The 20,394-nt window shown below is 38.6% G+C and overlaps 1 protein-coding gene across 1 annotated transcript in view; it reads right to left on the reverse strand.

Annotated features, from left to right (window-relative positions):
* Positions 1-256: 256 nt before the first annotated feature.
* The window catches only part of DCDC1 (doublecortin domain containing 1), a gene marked incomplete at its 5' end in the record, with an annotated part of 457,606 nt that continues 437,468 nt past the window's right edge, over positions 257-20,394 (reverse strand). The window contains 3 exons of the mRNA XM_047071674.1: positions 257-325; positions 11,853-11,962; positions 14,915-15,065. Coding sequence (XP_046927630.1) covers positions 257-325; positions 11,853-11,962; positions 14,915-15,065 — 330 coding nt within the window. The remainder of the gene's footprint in view (positions 326-11,852; positions 11,963-14,914; positions 15,066-20,394) is intronic.

Consider the following 20,394-nt stretch of genomic DNA (forward strand, 5'->3'; position numbering starts at 1 on the left):
TCTACAGACTGGAAAAACTAGACAATATATGCAAGATTTCACTGGAATATGAAGTCTCTATGGCTAATGCTGCCTTTGATTATATGTCTTCTTACTAATTTATAGATAGCTTGTAGCTGATTTATCAGTGTTGGTAATTTTTCAAAATCGGTCTATGAGAAATCAAGTTATTTTAAAAGATAAATTTTAGGACTAAATTTTTAAATGAACCACACAGATTTCTTTTGTAAAAGGGGATTTTCCTAAATTTGAGTCTTCAGCAATCTGAATAATTGGTCTTTCTGTCAGTCTTCTGATTACAGGTAGGTGAAGGAAGTTTTCTTTCCTATAAGACAGAAAAAAGAGAGAGAAATATATATATATATATATATATATATATATACACATGAATGCACACATAAGCTTATTTATACATACACATATATATGAAGTTCAGTAGAAGTTGCTATTTTGAAAATATTTATCAGAATAGGTGCATTAAAACTTGATAAGGTTTGTAAAATTTATAGAGGCATTCCCTTCAAGGCCTGATGTGAGTTATGAAATCTAATTTTGTTTTCATAGCTCTGTGATAAAATTTTATCAATGTTATAAAAAGGGGTCTTTACTAAGACTGACCGGAAATCTGAACTATCTGGCCAGGCAATAAAAACACATTCCTTAGCTGCAAAGTGTCAGACAAGCAAGGTGTAACTGAAATTGATCGATAAGTCTTCCTTTTACAGTTGAGTGCATTCACTTTACCTCATAGGATAATAGTTTTTTTTAATGGTTTTTCCATTAATATCAGACTTCAGTGTTAGTAAGAAACAAGAAAGACATAAAAGGGAGAGAGACATGCCATCAAGAAAGAATGCTGTGGTCTTTAATGGTAGAGCACTTGAGCTCAGAGGAAGTGCTTGTGTGGGTGAGGGGTGGGACATTTGTTTCTGACTGATATAGGTTGAATTGTGTCCCCCCCCTCCAAAAAAAATTCATATATCAAAGTCCTAGCCCTCAGTATCTCAGAATGTGTTCTTATTTGGAAATAGGGTCTTTGCAGATGTAATTAATTAAGATGAGGTCATACTGGAGTAGGGTGGGCCCCTAACCCAATAAGACTGGTGTCTTTATAAAAGGGGGACATTTGGACAAGGATAGGCACACAGGGAGAATGTCATGTAAACAGGAAGGCAGAGATTGGGGTGATGATTCTACTCAAGGAACACCTAAGATTGCTTGGAAACCACCAGGTGCTGGGACAGAGGTATGGAACAGATCATTCCCTTGTACTCTAGAGAAGGAACCAAACCTGCTGCCAACTTGATCTTGGACTTCTAGCTTCTAAAACTGTGAGACAATAAATTACTGTTGTTTAAATCACCCAGCTTGTGGTACTTTGCTACAGCAGCCTTAGCAACTAATACATAAGTGAATACAGCCATTGGGGTAGAGAGGTGAGACCCGAGATGATTTGCTATGTCCTGAAGAGTAGGTGAGGGCCACTCCCATGCATATGGCAGTGCCCCACCTACCTTGGGTCAGGCATCCAAGTGTAGCTTACTTTGCCTAACTCAGTTGCCATCAGGGAAATCTCCCAAACAGGCAGTGACTAAACCACAGAATTACTCATTGAAGGCATCCAGTGAACTCAGTTTCATAATTACTAATGCCAGTAACCTGCAATTTCTACAGGCTTTGAGGTTAGGCAAATCCAGATCCAAATCCCAGTTCTGCCACTTATTGGCTGGTGGCTTTTTTGTTATTTATTATTATCATTATTTTAAAATTTTAATTCAAATATAGTTAACATACAATGTTATATTAGTTTCGGGTGTACAATATAGTGATTCAACAATTCCATACATCACCAGTGCTCATCACAAGTGCACTTCTTAATTCCCATCACCTATATCACCTACTCCACCCCCACCTGCTTTGGGCAAGGTATTTCGTCTCTCATAAGCTCAGCTTCCTCATTTGTATAATTCAAAAGTAGAAGTAGAGAAAATATCTACTTCCAAGAGTGGTCATGAGTATGGAGTTAAACAGATGACAACAACAGTGTACCAACATGGTACCTGGCATGTATAGACATTCTACCAGCATTAGTACCCTTCCTCTTCAACATTTATGATCTTATTGATCTGTATACCAAAAGACTTGTCCAACCGTGCAGGAGGCAAGACTCAATTCAGACCTTTGATACCAAGTCCAAAAATCTTTCCCCAGAAGGAACCATCTCCAGTCCTTGGCCACCACTAAGCTGTGCCGTGGCCTCCCTCTGTTGCTCTAGTGAAATTTGGATTGAGCTTCTGAGGGTGACGATGATCTGGATGCAGGTCCTAGTGAACACCTGTAACAAGCCTTATTGAGGAGATGGATAGGTTTCCTGGGTCAGCTAGAATTCTAGCTGTTATAACTCTTGTTGTATCTCACTACGGAATCAGAATCAGACTTTAAAAGCTGAGTGGAACTGTAGAGATACAAGAGTCTACTTTCCTCGTTTTATAGAAGAGGAAGCAGCAGTTCAGACGGACCTTCAGCCAGTTAGCATGGAATTGAATGGTCTAATGTTCTTTCCATTCTATTATGTTCCCAGTAATCACAGTGTTAGCCCAGGAATGGAAGGACCAGAATCGATCCAAGGCTATGTAAAATATTCTCAGAGTAAACCTTTGCCATTGAAGAGAAATGTGTCTTCAGTAGAATCAAGGTCTTTCCTAGCTCAATCATGCTTAGACCAAACAAGGTGAAAGTAGATTTCAAAATGGTGCTGCAACTGCCATTTAGTAAAGGGGTGGGGACCCGTCAGTGCTTTTTAGTACCTACTCTGGAGGAAACGAAGTTTGCTCATCTCAGCCCCAGCACCTAGCAGCCCCTGAGGGAGCCCATGGCTGTTTCAGAGCAAGCAGAGGAGGTGAGGAGCAGTGACCCTTGTTTGGAAATCTCCTAAGTTGGCTGACTCCCATTTACATGCTGTTTCTGGCAACAGAGATCGGTCTGGGTCACTTCTATGTCACTGAGTAAATATGCTGGAAATTATTACTATTTCAGACAAATGTTTAACTATTCTCAGATTATCTATGACACCACAGGCCAAAGTCACAGCAATCTAACCTGGGAGTGAGTTTACTTTACTTTGTGATTTATGGAATGAGAATTCTAGGCGCTCTATGGGACTAATTTAATACGAAACATTCAGATGTCTGTCTTATAATGCCATTCATCTTTCCTTAGCCTGCCTGCACCAGGGGGCATGTGGTTCAGAGAGCAGGCTCTCCCTTCTCAGCCACAAATCATCACACTTGTGAAAGGGGGTGACGGGTCTTCTCTTCCAAGTCAGTCTGCCTGTGGCAAAGGCAGCCGAGCAGTTAAGGATGCATTTGGGCACTGATGACAGAAGAGTGTTTTCTATTCCACCAGACTTTAGGAGCGTTTTGAAAGTTACGGCTGGCAAAGAAGGGATGATGATCAACCTTGCTTTGGTTTGTCTTAAGATGAAGGAAATTGAGTCAAGCTATACTGTCTTATCAACAAGTACAAGATTTGCTTTATAAGAAGTTTATGTGATATTTTATGGATTGATGTGGCAATGCATGTCTTGGCTCAGGCTGCTACAACTAAGTATCATAGGCTTATAAACAATAGAAATTTATTTCTCACATGTCTGGAGCCAGGATGTGTGAGATCAGAGTGCCAACATGGTCACATTCTGTTGAGAGCCCTCTTCTGGGTTGTAGACTACTGACTTCTCATTTTATCCTCATAGGACAGAGAGCAGAGCAGATGAAGGCAACTCTTCTGTGACTTTTACAAGGGCACAAATTCCATTCATGAGGGCTCCCTCCTTATGACTTCATCTGCTCCTAATTACCTCCTAATACCATCATATTGGGGCATGAGATTTCAACTCATGAACTTTGCAGGGGGCACTCAGTCCAAAGCAGTGCATATGAGAAGAAAGTTCTACAAAAAGTCAAACTCCGCTTCAATGTGTATATTAAAAATCATGTTTTTGGGGCGTCTGGATGGCTCAGTTGGTTAAGCGTCTAACTTCGGCTCATGTCATGATCTCATGGTTCAGGAGTTCGAGCCCCACGTTGGGCTCTGTGCTGAGAGTTCAGAGACTAGAGCCTGTTTCGGATTCTGTGTCTCCTTCTCTCTCTCTGCCCCTCCCCCACTCACACTCTGTCTCTCTCTCAAAAAGAAATAAACTTTAAGATTTTTTTTTTAAAGCAGGTTTTTAACCAATAGATTACTCTAAATCTTACATTCATTCAACAAATATTCTTTAATGCCTGCTGTATAGCAGGGGATATTCAGGCTCTGGGAACACAGATGTGAACAAGCCTGGCTTACTTTCAAGGAGCTTAGAAACCAGTGGGAGAAAAAATACATCAACAGTAATAAGTGATAAGCAAAGGGGGCAGAGGGAGCACATGGAAGAAAGTTTCTAATAGAGATGGGTGTGGGGAGTGATAAAGAATGATTCCCCAAAAAAGCTGTAGGAGGAGAATGGACAAAGGTATGGAAGTAAGAGGAAAGACATAATTTGGGGGCAACTGAGGGAATGTTTAGAAGGAGTCGGGTGCAGATCTCCGTGAGCGAAGAGTGAGAAAACAGAGGCTGCAGGGCGAGTTGGACATAATATTCCCAAGGGCAATGAGTACCTTGGGGAGGAGTGTGCTCTTTACTTTCATGATTGGGGGGGGGGGGGTGGCGGGTGGAAATTTTAAGGTTTCAAGCAAGAGAGTAACATGATATGATTCTCATTTTCGAAAGATCATTCTGGCTATGACATGGATAAAGAATTGGAGAGGAGGGGGTTGCCTAGGTGGCTCAGTCGGTTAAGCATCCAACTCTTGATTTCAGCTCAGGCTATGATCTCAAGGTTCATAAGCTCGAACCCCACATCAGGCTCTGCACTGACAGTGTGGAGTCTGCTTGGGATTCTCTCTCTCTCTCTCTCTCTCTCTCTCTTTCCCTCTCTCTTTTGCTCTCAAAATAAATAAACTTAAAAAAAAGAATTGGAGAGGAGGAAGGCTGGGGCTGTACAATGACTGGTTAAAAAATCATCAGGATTATCCATATGAGCAACGCAGTGGCCTAAAGTAAAATAATGTTAAGTAAGCAACTTTGAAAGACTTAAAAATCCCACAAATGATCCCTTTTCCCTTCATAACAACACTTGGAAATTGGTGTAATGAAAATTGTCCTTTGTTGTTGAGTCATTCATTTCCTGAGCAAAGACCTGGAGTGCAGGGTCCTGGAGTACTGTTACGTGCAGCTGCTGCCTTCTGCCTCATGGCTGGTGAGAGCTCCTCTCTCCAAAGCCTCTTAAATACACAGCTTTAGCTCCATATAGAGTTTGGCCCATATCAACTTTTTCATGGGAACTAGGCATTATCTAGCAGATAATACTACTCCATGGGTGTCCTGGAGCACAACAAGGATTTATGACTCAAACACAGCAGACCCCTGTCAAGCCCACTAAGCAGAACTCACATTTCAACACTGAGAAAGTTGCTAGCCAGGTTCGCCTTGCAGAGTGGAGAGAGGGAGAGAAATCATAATAAAAATTAAAATCCACAGTGGAATTCAGCCTATCAAAATGATTTCATGAAACAAGAGGCAAGGCAAGGTCTGATAAGGGTTTGGCATTCTGAATTGATTTGGAAAAATTGCCTGGATGCCCAAGTGCCTTGAGTTTTGGGTGCCAGGGTATCCTGGCAAGATCCACTTCCTCAAACAGACTTGATTGTATTCAGAAGTGTAACTTGTGAGTCCAGCTGGTATCCATCCTGATACTGTAACTGAAGTCACAGATTCCAACCTCAAGTTTGTGTTGCCTGTATAGCAAAGATCACCCTGTCAAAGGCCAATTTTGAGGAGGCACCCAAGGGAAAGCCTCTCAATGACTAAAGAGAAATAGTGACAGCCTAGATAATTCCATTGCTAATTTCATCCCTCAGTGGTGAAGAGAGAAAAGGAGCATAACAATGGCAGAACTATGGTCGATACTGAAAATGCCACGGAGCCCTGAATGCCAGCCATGTCCACAGCTTCCTGAGGAATTCAACCCACACTGTTGCTTAAACAGGCAAGCTGTGCTTTGTATCATGTAATCCCTGACATCCCAATCTAAAGGAATGAGTAAAAGGCAGCTACTGGCTGACCTCCAGCCATTTGGTCTTCCATTAGAAGACACAATGAAAGTAATTCAGATGGTAGAGTGGCTCTGGAGCCAAAAGAAATATAAAGAGAAGGCAGGAAACAGGAGCCTCAAAGCAGCAGAGGCCATGAACAGGCAAGTGAGCATCTCAGTGTAGAGAAGAGCCTGCAAAGAAGTAGAAAATTCACAGCAGAAGAAAGAAGACCAAGAAACAATGAAGTCAAGAGCAGGAATGGCAGATTACTGGGTGGCCATTTGGACAAAGATAGGTCACGCGTCTTTTTTTTTAATTTTAATTTTATGACAGCATGTGTTCATGAGCGTGCACATGGGGAAGGAGAGAGGGGAGGGAGAGAGAGAAAATTCCAAGTGGGTTTCATGCTCAGCGTGGAGCCCCGTGTGGAGCTTGATCCCACAACCCTGGGATCATGACCTGACTTGAAATCAAGAGTCGGACACTCAACGGACTGAGCCACCCAGGTGCTCCCATGCATCTCGAACAGAGACCACCATGAAGATTGTGTGTCGGGCTTCCCTGTGCACTCTCACTTCCTTGTTAATCCTTCCAAGAAACCTCCACCACTGGAGGTAAATTGAGAATGTCTCTGTAATTTGTAACCTAAGTAAGCTTAATTTATTACACAATGTCTAATCATCTTTAATGTTAACTTTCTTTTAATCACTTCCCACTGCGCTCAGAAAAGAAAAATCCAAACTCCTTAACATGACCTATAAGGCTGTCCACAATCCGGTTCATGCCCACACCTCTCACCTCACCTTGTGCCTATTAATCCAACGTTCTAGGCCTCTGCCCTATCCAAGTAGCACCATACCTTTGCATGCCCAGCAGCCAGAACAGAACAGAGAGTGCCTGGCGATATACATACATACATATATATATATATATATATATATATATATATATATGAATTTGCTCTTTGAAAAACTAATTTTCTTTGTATTTTCTGTCTTCTAAGGAAAATGTCTGTCTCCCAGCCTATACGGATTTCAATTAGGGAACAAGAGAACTATCTTAAAAATTAGTTTCTCTAAGAGCACTTATTATTGAACTGAAATAATATCCTGTGGAATTTCACACTCTTAGACGAGCCTGCCAGGGATGTCGGTGGCTCAGCCTTCCGCATTAACTAGACTTAGAGCAAACATAAAGAGGTTTGGCCTCCCCACCAATAAGCAGCTCCTTCAGTGGGGAAAAGGTCACTTCGGCAAATAGGACCCCATCCTTGTTCTAAAGTGCTCTCTCTTTGTACATACAAAAATGCAGAAGAAAACTCAAGAGGCTTGCTATTCGTCCCCACCCCCAAAATTACTCTGCCCCTCGATATGTGCACCATAGCACTGACATTATTCCCGCGACCTTTAAAATAGCAAGATGTTATCAGCACTGAAGGCAGCTTAATTAACATGGGAAGCTTCACTACCTCAGACTCACTTGTTTTGCCTCTGATGTCTGGGTCCTGGTTACACTCTCTGGGTGGTTAGTCTTGACCCAAGATTATTTCCATTACTTCGTAAGGAAGTAGTGATAAGAAAACATGAGGACATTCAGATTAAAGCCCTCACTCACACAGCAAGTGCTTCTTTGCCTTCATCCTCTGGTGTTCTTGACACTGGTCCTTGGCTTGAGCCACGCCCAGTTTACACAGAAGTCCTGGCCAAGTTTCTCCCGGTGTGGTCAGCCAACTGCTCTCCATCCCTGGGGCCTATTAAGTGCAGACTTCCTGACCCACCTCAGGCATACAGAATAAGAACCTCTGTGATCAGCCTGACACTGGGCTTTATCAAGCTCTCCAGGTCACTCTTGTGCACATTAAACTTTGAGAATCATACTAAGGAAGCATCCCTGTTGATCCACAAATTGCTCTAGAAAGGATTGTTTTAAAATAAAAGATGGAATTCAAGGGCCCTTAGATGAGAAAAGCAGGGAAGACTGAGGAGAGAAGAACAACAGGCAACGAGAAAGAAGAAAGGAAGGAAGAATGGAAAGAAGTGGAAATGAAGAGAGAGAGATGTAATCAAATCTCATCTTTTTGGGGGCACCAACCCTAGAAGTTCTGGGAGATTCCCTCCTCTCTTCCTTTCTGGTCTAGCACAGTCTGCAGGGTCATTTATGCCTTTAGGAGTTTTTTTTTAAACCCAGCTGCTGCTGCTGGTATGGAGAGTCTGACTGCCCAGCTATCTCAGTTGGTCTGACACAGGTGACATTCGAAACTTCTAGGATGGAAAAGCCAGGACCTAATGGATCCAGTGATTGACTGAAACTTATATCTACAGGACTACAGCAGACGATGAGTGATTGCACATCCAATTCAGAATCACCATTGTACTTGCCATATAAATATAATTTTCCATCTTGTTTCTTTCTCCCTCCCCCAACCCAGCTGCAGCATGGGCAGAAGCACTTCCTCTCCCCTCATATATTTCTATTTGCACGTATGGTACAGGGTGACAGCCTATTGATAGTTTATATTACAGACTCACAGAATTAGAAAATACTATAGCTGGCAGCAGACACCCACCACACAGCCATGTTATACAGTTGGGCCATTTGCTCCCATCAGCACTTAACCTGAATGGCAGTCTTTGTCCATCTTCTTTGTGGTTGCTAAGGCCAAGCGGCCCAAGCCGTGCCACTTATGCAGAATTTTAGTTCACTGCATTGAAAAGAAAACGGCTGTTCTTTCTGCCCACCTAGCCTTAGGAGGGGTTGAAATGTGCTCAGAGGCAAGAGGGAACTGGAGCCATTGGTTTAATAAAAACAATTGAGGATCACCAATGGGTCCAAATTCCATTTAACTGAGGACATTTGCATCTGATTTGTGATGACCTAGAATAACACAGATCTGTGGGTTTTGATTGCTCTCTTCCAAATGATGCCAGAAAGAAAAAAATAAAAAAAAAGCTGCTGCCTCGGTGAATCACAAATCTCAATGACACTCAGCACACCTGGGCTATTATTAAAGATTAGCTCATAAACACAGCAATAGCCACTAGCTACAATTTCTAAGTGATTCTTTGGTAAAGGGAACAAATTTATCTTTACCTTTTTGTTGTTTTTTGCTTTGCTTTCTTAATCCACACACACACACAAAAATTTAGTTACTAAGAAAATCGAGAGAGAAATGGAAATTCAGGTTATTGCTCTACAAAATGACCTTTGCATTTTGATTCATTACTGACATGTCCTGTTTTGCCAAACTGACATAAGTACCCAGATAGATGTTTCTTATTTATAAAACACTTCCAGTTAATCTCAAAATGTTTGTCAAACTTTCAGGTGTGTTACTTTTAGTCACCTGGCTTAGAAACATGCAATTTCACCCCAACACTTCATCAGGCAACAAAAGCTAGGGATGGGGCAAAAATATCCAGAGAAGTCCTCCTGAGGACAATCACAAATGCTGGTACACTGTTGATTAACATCTGGATCACCTTAAGGGTGTTTTGTGAACCAGCAGGAAATAAATTTCTGGAGAAGGCCATGGACTGGGGGATGGTTGTTTTAGTATTTAATAATAAATGGTTTCCAGTTGATAGGAAAATACTGAAATGTGACTTATATATACGAAGCTGATTCAAATTTGATAAACATGTCCCCAAAGGAAATTACTGGGTTTATTAAAAGCCTAGGAAGGCCAAACAGAATTGCAATAGTCTTATCCTACAGTCCTTGCCGAGGTGGAGTAACCGCTCCCCAGTCCACCTTCTGGCCAACTAAGAAGGAAGGTCAATAATAAGGAAAGAGCAGGGCTGTTCTCAGTCTTCGTTCAAAGTAGCTATGAACTGCCAAGCTACTCTGTGCAAGCCGTTGTCCACAAAGTAAGTGTCACTGCCTTGCTGGTAAAATGTGATGTGTTGATGACTGTTATATTACATCTAAAATCCCATTTACTGGTAATAGAAAAGTTCAGTTAAAGAGTTTTGCCTTATGTCTCCTGGTGCTTGATAGAGCGTTGTGTGATATTGCCAATTTTCGCTTCAGGCGTATTCACGTGCAACAGTGAAAACTTCACAAGAATTTGCACATTTGATCCAGGGTGAAATCATGCCATTTTCATAGCAAATCAACTTTTCTCTGGCAGAAAAATGATAGGTACTTTTGCACCTAGAGAAATGCCTTTGTTTTCAAGGAATTTTGAAAAAATAAAAAATGAAAAGTTCTGTGTCTATGGGAATTGTGATCCAATCATTCTAAGCAGAAGCCCAGCAGGTAAGAATCCTGTTGTCCCGCTTTCTGACCTGGAGCATGTTCCTTGACCTTTCTTATTTTGACTTTCTTGTTAAAAAAAGAAAAAGAAAAATGGGGGTCACATGCAATCTTTTTTCCTATGTGTCACAAAGCTGTTCTGGGATGCCTTCACATCTCTAACATTGTACAACAGTGTCTGCAAAAGGGCAAATTGCTGTGGATGTAACATGTGAAATTTCACCTCAATGTAGCTCTCCTTTTAGTGGTGTTGGAAGCAGCAGGAATTTATTCATGCAGCCCCACTGATTTGCAGACTGGGAGTAAATACTAGGCCTTTTGCAATGATTACCAAGAGCCCCCTTCAGTAGACATGATCTACTGCATTACATTAAAGTGGTGGATTGAGGAGGGAGCCAGCTGAGCCCTTCTGTACACACCTAGCCAGGTTGCAATTTATATTCAGACAGAGCTGTGAGTGGCTTTCAAAGCAAGAGACAGAAGAACATTTCTCTTGAAATTTTCTACCAGGACCGTAAACCAAACTCTGATTTGTCACTGCTATTAAAAAAAAAGAGACAGAGAGAGATTCTTTCTTCATTGCAGGAAGAAATTAATAGGTAAGTTTTTCTCTTCCTGTAGTATTGCTACTTAAGATTGCTGAGGACCTCCCTTGATGTCTTAAAAAGAAATCCTCATGTGACTTTTCTTTTTAACAGTGCATACAACCTTTCTCTAAGTTCTGAGGACTGAGGACTGAGGACAGTCTAAGGCTTTCGGTTACTGAGCTTAGTCCGGAATAGCCAGCTTCATTTTTGTGAACAACATGTAGCTGTGCCCCATAAAGACTGCTGCTTGCTACCACAGGACAAACTGAAGGGAAACTGGAGGAGACATTGATTCATGTGGTGTTCAGTGGCCACCAGCCATTTCATTTTTATTCAGTAAATGCAGGATTTTAACACAGAAAATAAGGTGGTTGAACCAGAAAAATGTCAGTTTGGGTCAAATTTAGTGTTAGATGGTCGAACAACCTATTTTATTATCAAATTACACACGCACACACACACACACACACACACACACACACACATAATACTTGACCCCACAAAATTATATATATAAACACACACACAATATATATAGACACATAAAATATTACTTGACCCCACCAAATTACTTTTAAATAATAATAGTAGTTTCTCTTTTTTTTTTCTGAGAGAAAACACATCTAAGATAGTTATTTTACTGGCATTATTTTGTCAAGGTTTGTTGCCTTTCCAAGAACACATTTGAGGCAGCAAATGCCATTCTATGTAAGATGTAGAGGGTAGCAACTTTTTAAAAAAATACTATACAAAATTAAAAAGGATAAGTAATTGTTATGTCATAGAAAGCATATGAGCATATGAGTGTATACACATATGTTACCCCAGCAAAATACAGCACAAAATATGATGGCTCTGATAGAAATGAACTGTGTGGCTGTACCGGAAATTGCAGCTTTTCAGATCGTGACACCACAATGTTTGTGGCTTGAGGGCCCTGCTGCCTTCGGATTCTGGCATAATTTGCTCTGATCTCCATCAGTTGCTTTAATTCTGTTAAAAAGATTATTTTGAGAGACATGTCAATGTATTTATAGAAAGTAATTAAAAGTCCAAGATGATGAAAAACTCAAAAATCCTTCAGAAATCCTTGACTCCCACACTGGACTCTCTCATTACACACTTGACTTGCTTATCACATCAGACGTGCTAACATTCTCTGGATTTCTACAGAATGGCAGTTCTGGAGAGGGCTTCCTTCCAGGCTTTGTAAAAAGCCTGAATTGGAGGCTAACCTGGGAGTGGTCTAGAAATTGAACCCACTGAAAAGACGGTAAACACAGCAGTGAGAACAGTGCTCCAAGTTGATGACAAATGGCATAAAGCACTCTTTTACTTTCGTTGGGGGGGGGGTCTGTGTGAAAGAAACCATTCTAACAGTGTATGATTTGTTTTGCCAAAACAAATCTATTTTTCAAAAACCCAGTGTGATTCTTGATGACTTTCACATGCTAAATGTTTTTATATTATAGTACATAAAATAAGTTATTGTAGAGTGTTTACTTTTTTGAAACTCCCAGACTGCCTTATTTTCTACCATATACTTAAGCCAGTAGGCCACAGCAAAATTTTGAGTGTAATGATTGTTTAAGTGTACCTTCATAAGTATATCTATCTATATAGAGATATATAGATATAGATATAGATATAGATATAGATATAGATACATTAGTAGCATTTCTTTCTTTTTTTAAAGCATTCTGAGTATTTAATAATATATTCTACTTAATGATTATTTCTAACTTAATTATTTCAGGAAAAACAATAAATGGCAATTTATATATAGTAAAATAAGTTTCTAAAGAACACTTAAATTAAACTCTGCTATCAGTCAGGTTTCCTAGAAAATACATCACCCTTTGAGACACTTAGACAATTGGGAAAAACCACTAATCTCTTCATCATGAAGGTGAAAATATGAAGATGAAGTATGGGAACCTACGTCCAGAGGAAAAGAATCAACTTTCACACCATAGTGATCTATGTGGATATACATAATTGATGATGCAAAAAAGAAAAATGTTTGTCTACATAGCCTTGTCAAAGGTCCAGAGAACTAACATGGAGAAACTGGTAGGGAAAGTAACATTTGCATTTCCTGTTTTCTCTCTTTCCTTCAGCTTTTACGGGTAACAAGCTTGCTTCTGGGAAGGGGCCCTACATTTCTCTCTATGTTTTGGATACCTGTTTGGCCAGGTTGCCCTAGCTTTATTTCTCATAAAGGCCCAATGAACACAGTGAAGCCAGGAGGATAGGGGCCGGGTAACAGAAGACAATCCCAAGAGTATGAAAGATTGAGCATAAACAATGAAGAAACTGGAAAAGTACCTTCTACTGTACCGCTCGTTTGTTTACTATTCAAGTGTACTGTAATATTTCAAGTGTGTTCATATACTTAATTAGATCAAAAACTCTTTCAGGGAAGGAACCCTGGCTTATATTTCTTTTACAGGGCTGTGCAGTTTGTGAACACAGAAAGCTATCAGCTAATACTAATGACAAGAACCCCAAATTATTCTTCTAAGTAACCACATAGTGGGGTCTCCAAGAGCTGGGGTGAGAGGCAATAGTGAGTGATAGGGACAGGGGCATACAAAGAATACGACTGAAACCTCTTCCTCGATGTTGGGTGGTGCTGGAGGAATATTTATGGAATATCTCAGAACAGTGATAGGCATCCCAATAAATCCTTGTCTTCCTGCATTTCAGTCTTCATTCCTATACTTTTGTTCTGGGCTAAATGTAAAGATATGATTGCAACTGTTTTAAAAGTTTTTGGTTTGTGTACCTTACATATAATAATAATAATTTTATGGTGACTTTAAAAAGAAATAATCTAGTATTACTTATTTTAGGGATCCCAGGTAATTCATTTCCTAATCTTTTGATTTCCTTTAAAGTGATATCATGTTCTTCAGAATTCCTGAAAATTATGTCTTTGTTAATGTACAGCTAACCCCTGCAAGGGGCTTTAAATTCCTCAGGCTGAGGGGCGCCTGGGTGGCGCAGTCGGTTAAGCGTCCGACTTCAGCCAGGTCACGATCTCACGGTCCGTGAGTTCAAGCCCCGCGTCAGGCTCTGGGCTGATGGCTCAGAGCCTGGAGCCTGTTTCCGATTCTGTGTCTCCCTCTCTCTCTGCCCCTCCCCCGTTCATGCTCTGTCTCTCTCTGTCCCCAAAATAAATAAACGTTGAAAAAAAAAATTCCTCAGGCTGGGACACCTGGATGGCTTAGTCGGTTGAGTGTCCGACTTCAGCTCATGTCATGATCTCACGGTTCGTGAGTTTGAGCTTCGCGTTGGGCTCTGTGCTGCCTGCTTCAGATCCTGTGTGTCCCTCTCTCTCTGTGGTTCCTCCCCAACTCATGCTCTGTCTCTCTCTCTCTCTCAAAAAATAAACATTAGAAAAAAAATTTTAAAAATTCTTCAGGCAAACAGGATAAAGAGCAAGAATTGGTTTAATAACATATATGTATTCTTTTCCATTGGTATCACTTAGAAAAGAAAATTAGCAGAGAATAGATAAAATAATAAAATGAGCATATATTTACTTACTGCTAAAAAAAGAGTTCTGCAAACTGTAGTCGCTATTTAATAAGCCATTAAGTTTTAAATAACTTGAAAGTAGGAAGTCAACAGAGCCTCGCTTTCCTCAGGGTTCATGCTAAGGGAATACCTTCAAATGAGGCCATTTAGAATTTCTGCAAATAAGCCCCTTGGATAAGGCTCAAGACTAACAGAACTCTGATTGAATTCTTGAGTGCAAATGGTGTCAACAGTGAATTTCCAGAACAGAAGTATAACTGGAGTAGAAAAGGGTGGATCCAGAAGATAATTATTAAAAATCATCATGATGGGATATAAAATTCAGAAAGTAAGCTCTTTGAAGAAAAGACAAGATGGTTTAATTCTTCAAAAACTTGATGGAAAAGAAACTGTCACCCATACTCTTTTGGGTTATAAAGCCACGTCCTGTGGATACGCAGATGACCATGTCTCTCTCTATGTCATCCCACGAGTAAATTGGTTCTCCATCCGGGGTGTGCAGTGTTCTGGCTGGGTGGACCATTTTGAGACGAGAGGAACAGTCATCCAGCAGCTGAAATACAAGGGGACAGAGATATTAGAATATGAAATGTCACAACATTATGAAGTCTTAAAGAATCAACTCCTTTACGAGAACTATTCTCCCAGTTTGAATATTTATTTTACTTGTGGTTATTAGAGAGTTATAGAAGGATATGGGAAAAATAGCATATAAAATGTTTCCCACGTGCTTTCACAATGAGGAACTTCTGTGCTCTTACTGGATTTTTTCCTTGTGGTTCTCTATTTTCCCATGTGGAAGAAGGCTTCTTGCTGCTTAAGAAATGCCTAAATATGAAAGGCCCTGGCTTGAGAATCTCAACTTGTCACAATAGCTGAAAATATTTTTTTTTTCAACAAGCAAGAAACTAGAAGACAAAAGCACTGACCCAGAAGTGAGGAGACCTGGGCCTTCGGCCTCTTCTGACCTCAGACCAGTCAGGCAACCTCTCTATGAAGAGTATCTTCAACTATAAAATCAAAGTTTTGGTTTAAGACCTCTTTGATTCTATGATTAGAAAGTCTTCTTTTTCTTTTTAACTTGGAAAATTTAAAAACGATCTGTAAGGGCCTTAGTCAGTTTCTCTCAGTTTTCCTAGAAATATTCATACAAATACATGTACAGATGCAGAGTGTCAACAGTATTAGAAAGATTAGTCAACATGTTGCCAGACCCCTAAGGGCAATTCCATGAAAGTGTGAATAAGACTTTAAGACAGAATAATAAAAGCAAGTAAGGGGAAAATTAGAGGTTTCTACACACTTGCGTGCATGATTTTTACCTAACGCTTGTTCCTCCAAAATGCAGGAGCCAGGTCCACATGAGCCCTAAATCATAAATCATAACCAATACATCCAATTTTTTTTTTTGAGAGAGAGAGCACATGATCAGGGAAGGGGCAAAGGAAGAGAAAGAGAGAGATAAGCAGGCTCCACGTTCAGTGTAGAGCCCAATGTGGGGCTTGATCTCATGAACCATGAGATGATAACCTGAGCCAAAATCAAGAATCAGACACTCAACCGACTGAGCCACCCAGGTGCCCCACAACCAATACTCCTTTTTATAGATCTATTTAGGGACCACAACTCACAACACTGTAGCCTGGCAGGGAGCAGAACTAGGCACATAATGACATCTTGTATATGGGAAATGAATCAATAATATGAAGCAAGACAAGACAGTGATGAAACGATGCAATTGGAAAGTGCAGTTTTCACACCCACTACTTTGGGTAAGGGATGAATGAATTGAATTGAATAATAATTAAAATTACCCAAGAATACATTCCCTTCTGTAGATAGAATAGAGCAGTGGGAGAGTATTCTTACCTACCCCTCCTGCTAGGCAACAGCCAATCAGCAGCAATTTGACTCAATCCTGAGCATATGAACCAGCTCTGTGACTTGAGATCTAGGAGAGGATCCTGAGAGATCCCAAGTAAAAATGTACGGGAAACAAAGAGAACTAATCTATCCTGTCTTCTGTCAAAAGATCTCTCCTTGTACAAGGAGGCATAGATAAAAAAAAATTAACAACAGCAACCATATGAGGCTTATGAAAGTATTCTACAACATAGAAAACTCTATGTTTTACACAGTCCTCAAGGTGAAGATTTAGAAAAAGATTTACAGCAGGAATACATTTTAGAGAATATCCGTATTGGGTTTTCCCCAAATTCAATAAAATTTGACTTCCATAAACACACACACACACACACACACACACACACACACACAGAAATGAGACGACAGCAATTTAAAGAAAAGAAGTATTGCTGAGATGCGGCAGAGATGATGATGATGATGACGACGAAGGTAACAATAATAGCAGTTAACATTTATTGGGACATTTCTATGGGATAGAAACTTTTCTAAAAGTTTCTAAGGACAATCTGGTTTCATTCTATGGAAATAATTATTATCTTCCTTTTATTGATGACAAAAATGGAGAACAGAGGTTAAATATCTTAACTCAGATCACACAGCTAGTAAGAGAAGGAACAGTGTTTCAAGCTAGGGTAAGTAGAGAGCTAAATGAAAAGAGGAGAGAAGGTATGGAAATAAAAGACTCAGTAGTAGAATTAAAATCTGTCTTGAAAACAGAAGACAAGCAGACTGAATATTATAGAAAATCAAATCAGTATTAGGGAGGACTAAGTTGAGAAAACCTCACAGGATATAGTGAAAGCATAAGACATAAAATTTATGAGAGGAAAGTTAAACATCTGGAGTGTCAAGACATCAGATATTAAACCTATACATTATTGGTGGTACTGGAGAAGAATTCAGAATAAATTAAACTTAAGCAACTATCAAGAAGAAGAAGAAGAAGAAGAAGAAGAAGAAGAAGAAGAAGAAAACTTTCCTGTTCCAAAGACCCATGTCTTTAGATCAAATAGGCTAACTCAGAATATGGCAAAGTTAATGCAAAACTGACTAACATTTAAATATAACTGAATTGAAAAGTATGAATTATAGACATGGGGGAAAGTTCAGTTATATTTAGATCTGTTTTCTGCAACAATGAATGTCAAAGAAAATGGGATAAAATATGAAGTTTTTAGGAGAAAATGTTTTAACATAAGAATTCTATATCCAGCTTAATTATTACTTTTGGTTATAGGAAACAAATGATATCCTCATGTACACAAAAACTAGGAAAACATATCACTCACATACATTTCAGATTATTAAGAAATGAATGAAATTCCTTCACTATGGGAAAGTCATAATGTGAAATGAATAATACTAAGCAGTAAGACCACTAGAACATGATACAACTGCTACAAAAAATGGTCAGAAATTAAATGAATTAAAAATTTTAGTCTTCATTGAGGAAAAAAAATGCAAAGCATCATAAAAAAGGGACATGGGAAAGGAAAGAAAAACCAACCATCCCAACTGTCTATTCATGAGGGCAAGAGATGCCCTTTTTCTCTGTTTTCCTTTGTTAAGAACATTCATTTTTATCATTATAACCAATACAATAAAACTTAAAATCAGAATAAGAAAAATAATTCATGTCTTAAAAAAATAGACAAAATCACCATCATGTGAACTTAATATGATTTTATTCTTAGAAAATTTATGTGAATCAAATAAAAGATCAATAATAAGAGAAAAATGTTTAATAAAGTGGCCAAGGACAAAATAAATTATAAAATATTGATAGTTTTCCTGTTCACAAAAATAGGCATTCAGAAAATATAGTGGGGGGAAATCTATCCTAACAGCAAAACCAATTAGGAATGACAATTATTTTCAAATGCAAGACCCTTATAAAAAATTATAAAATTTTACTGAAGGACTAAAAAAGATACATATATATTTTTTATATATGCTTACACACATATATAAAACAATGCCACAGAATTCAATCTGGCTGCAAAGATTGATTCTTATGAAATTAATTAATAGCCTGACACAACTATAGTCAAAACCCTGCAGGATGACTTTAGAGTGTTGGACTGTAATTTCAAAATTCATCTAAAAGAATCAATATACAAGGGTATTCAAGTAAAATTTGAAAACAAAGAACAATAGGCAACTTCTTTCAGATATTAAAATATAAGAAAAAGCTATAATAATTCTAGAAGTATTAGATATGTTGGATTGTTTAAGAGCAGAAGCTAATAAGAATTAGTTTATTATAAAGATTGCATTCCAGCTCAGTTGGGAGAACAAAAACAGATTAGTCCGTAAGTAGGGCTGAGATAATTTTACGCTAACAAATATAGCAGAGAAATAACTTTGCTCAAATTTTACACGAGGAGTTTCACACAGTTTAAAAAGTAAAAGAGAAAAATAAAATGATAAAAAATTTGAAGAAAACCAGATGAATCTTTATATGAACTTAGGATAGTAAAAGACTATCAGAACATTTAAAAAACAAAGAACTTTTAAAATATAATAATTCTGTACATTGAAAAAACCCATAGACACAGTGGCAAATTGGAAATTTGTTACACTAAATCTGATAAAGTTAGATGTTGCTTATTGCTTTAAGAAAAAGAAAATTCATATCAGTGTGAAAAATACTTCCAATAGAAAAATAGCAAAGGATTTAACAAGAAATTCACAGATGACTAATAAATGATAAATCAAATCAAAATCACTTATACAAGTAATTAAAGACATACAAATTAAAACATGGATATAAAATTCCCTGTCAAACCCACAAATATGTTTCTAAATGGCTGCATTTAGCATTGCTGAAACCTCATGTATACCACAAGTAGGTAGAAGCTCTCATTCACTATTTGTGGGAGCATAAACTCCTGAAATATTCCTGGAAAATGCTTTGGCAATAGCTATCAAAATTCTCAAGCATGTTTACATAATTTGACCTAGCAATCTTACTAAGGAGTTATTTAGGGGAAATAATCAGAAAATTAAATACAGATGTATATATTCATCGGAGCATGCTTTATGACAGCAAAAAATTACAACCTAATGGAAAACAACAGAAAACTGAATGAATGAATAAATAATAATCTGCCCATTTGATAGAAGATTATGGTGCCATTGAAAATAATTCTTTTGTTAAGGAATGTTAAATATGTGGGCGGGAAATCACATTAGTTTGTTAGGTGAATAATGCAGGCTGCAAAATTATATATATTGTGTGATCTGCTATGATCACAATGGCAAAAAATATTATAACTGTATAGTAACCATAGAAATATATTCACTAAAGTTATAACTATGGTTCTTTGTGGGTGATAGAATTTTCATTTCCTTCTTGGCATTTTTTCTTTTTCTAATTTTAATACAGTGACCATATGTTTTATGTAAGTTGAAAACAGTAGAAATGTTATTAAAATAATCAAAAAATCATAGATATTACAATAGATTCATATGGTTTTTCTTTGGATTTTTCTAAATTTTCCATAACAATAGTCACTGTCTTAGTCTGCTCAAAGTTGCCAAAATAAATATCATGCATTGGGTGGCTTAAACAACATAATTTTATTTCTCACAGTTCTGGAAGCTGGGAAATCCAAGATTAAAGTAGTGGCCAATTTAGTTTCTGGTGACAGTTCTCTTCCTGGCTCTTTGTTGTGTCCCCACATGGTGGGAGAAGAATGGGCTCTCATTTCCTCTTCTTACAAAGGCCACAAATTCTATCAGGTTAGGGCCCCACACTTATGACCTCATTTAACTTTAACTGTCTCCTTTTTTTTTTTAATGTTTATTTACTTTTGAGAGAGAGAGTGTGTAGGGGAGGGACAGAGAGAGCGGGAGAAAGAATCCCATTCAGGGCTTGAACCCATGAACTGTAAGATCATGACTTGAGCCGAAACCAAGAGTTGGACACTTAACCTATTGAGCCACCCACAGGC

Source organism: Lynx rufus, unplaced genomic scaffold, assembly GCF_022079265.1.
Source record: "Lynx rufus isolate CCGP_SWC_20201006 ecotype Redwood Valley unplaced genomic scaffold, mLynRuf1.p SCAF_9, whole genome shotgun sequence".
Taxonomy (NCBI): Eukaryota; Metazoa; Chordata; class Mammalia; order Carnivora; family Felidae; genus Lynx; species Lynx rufus.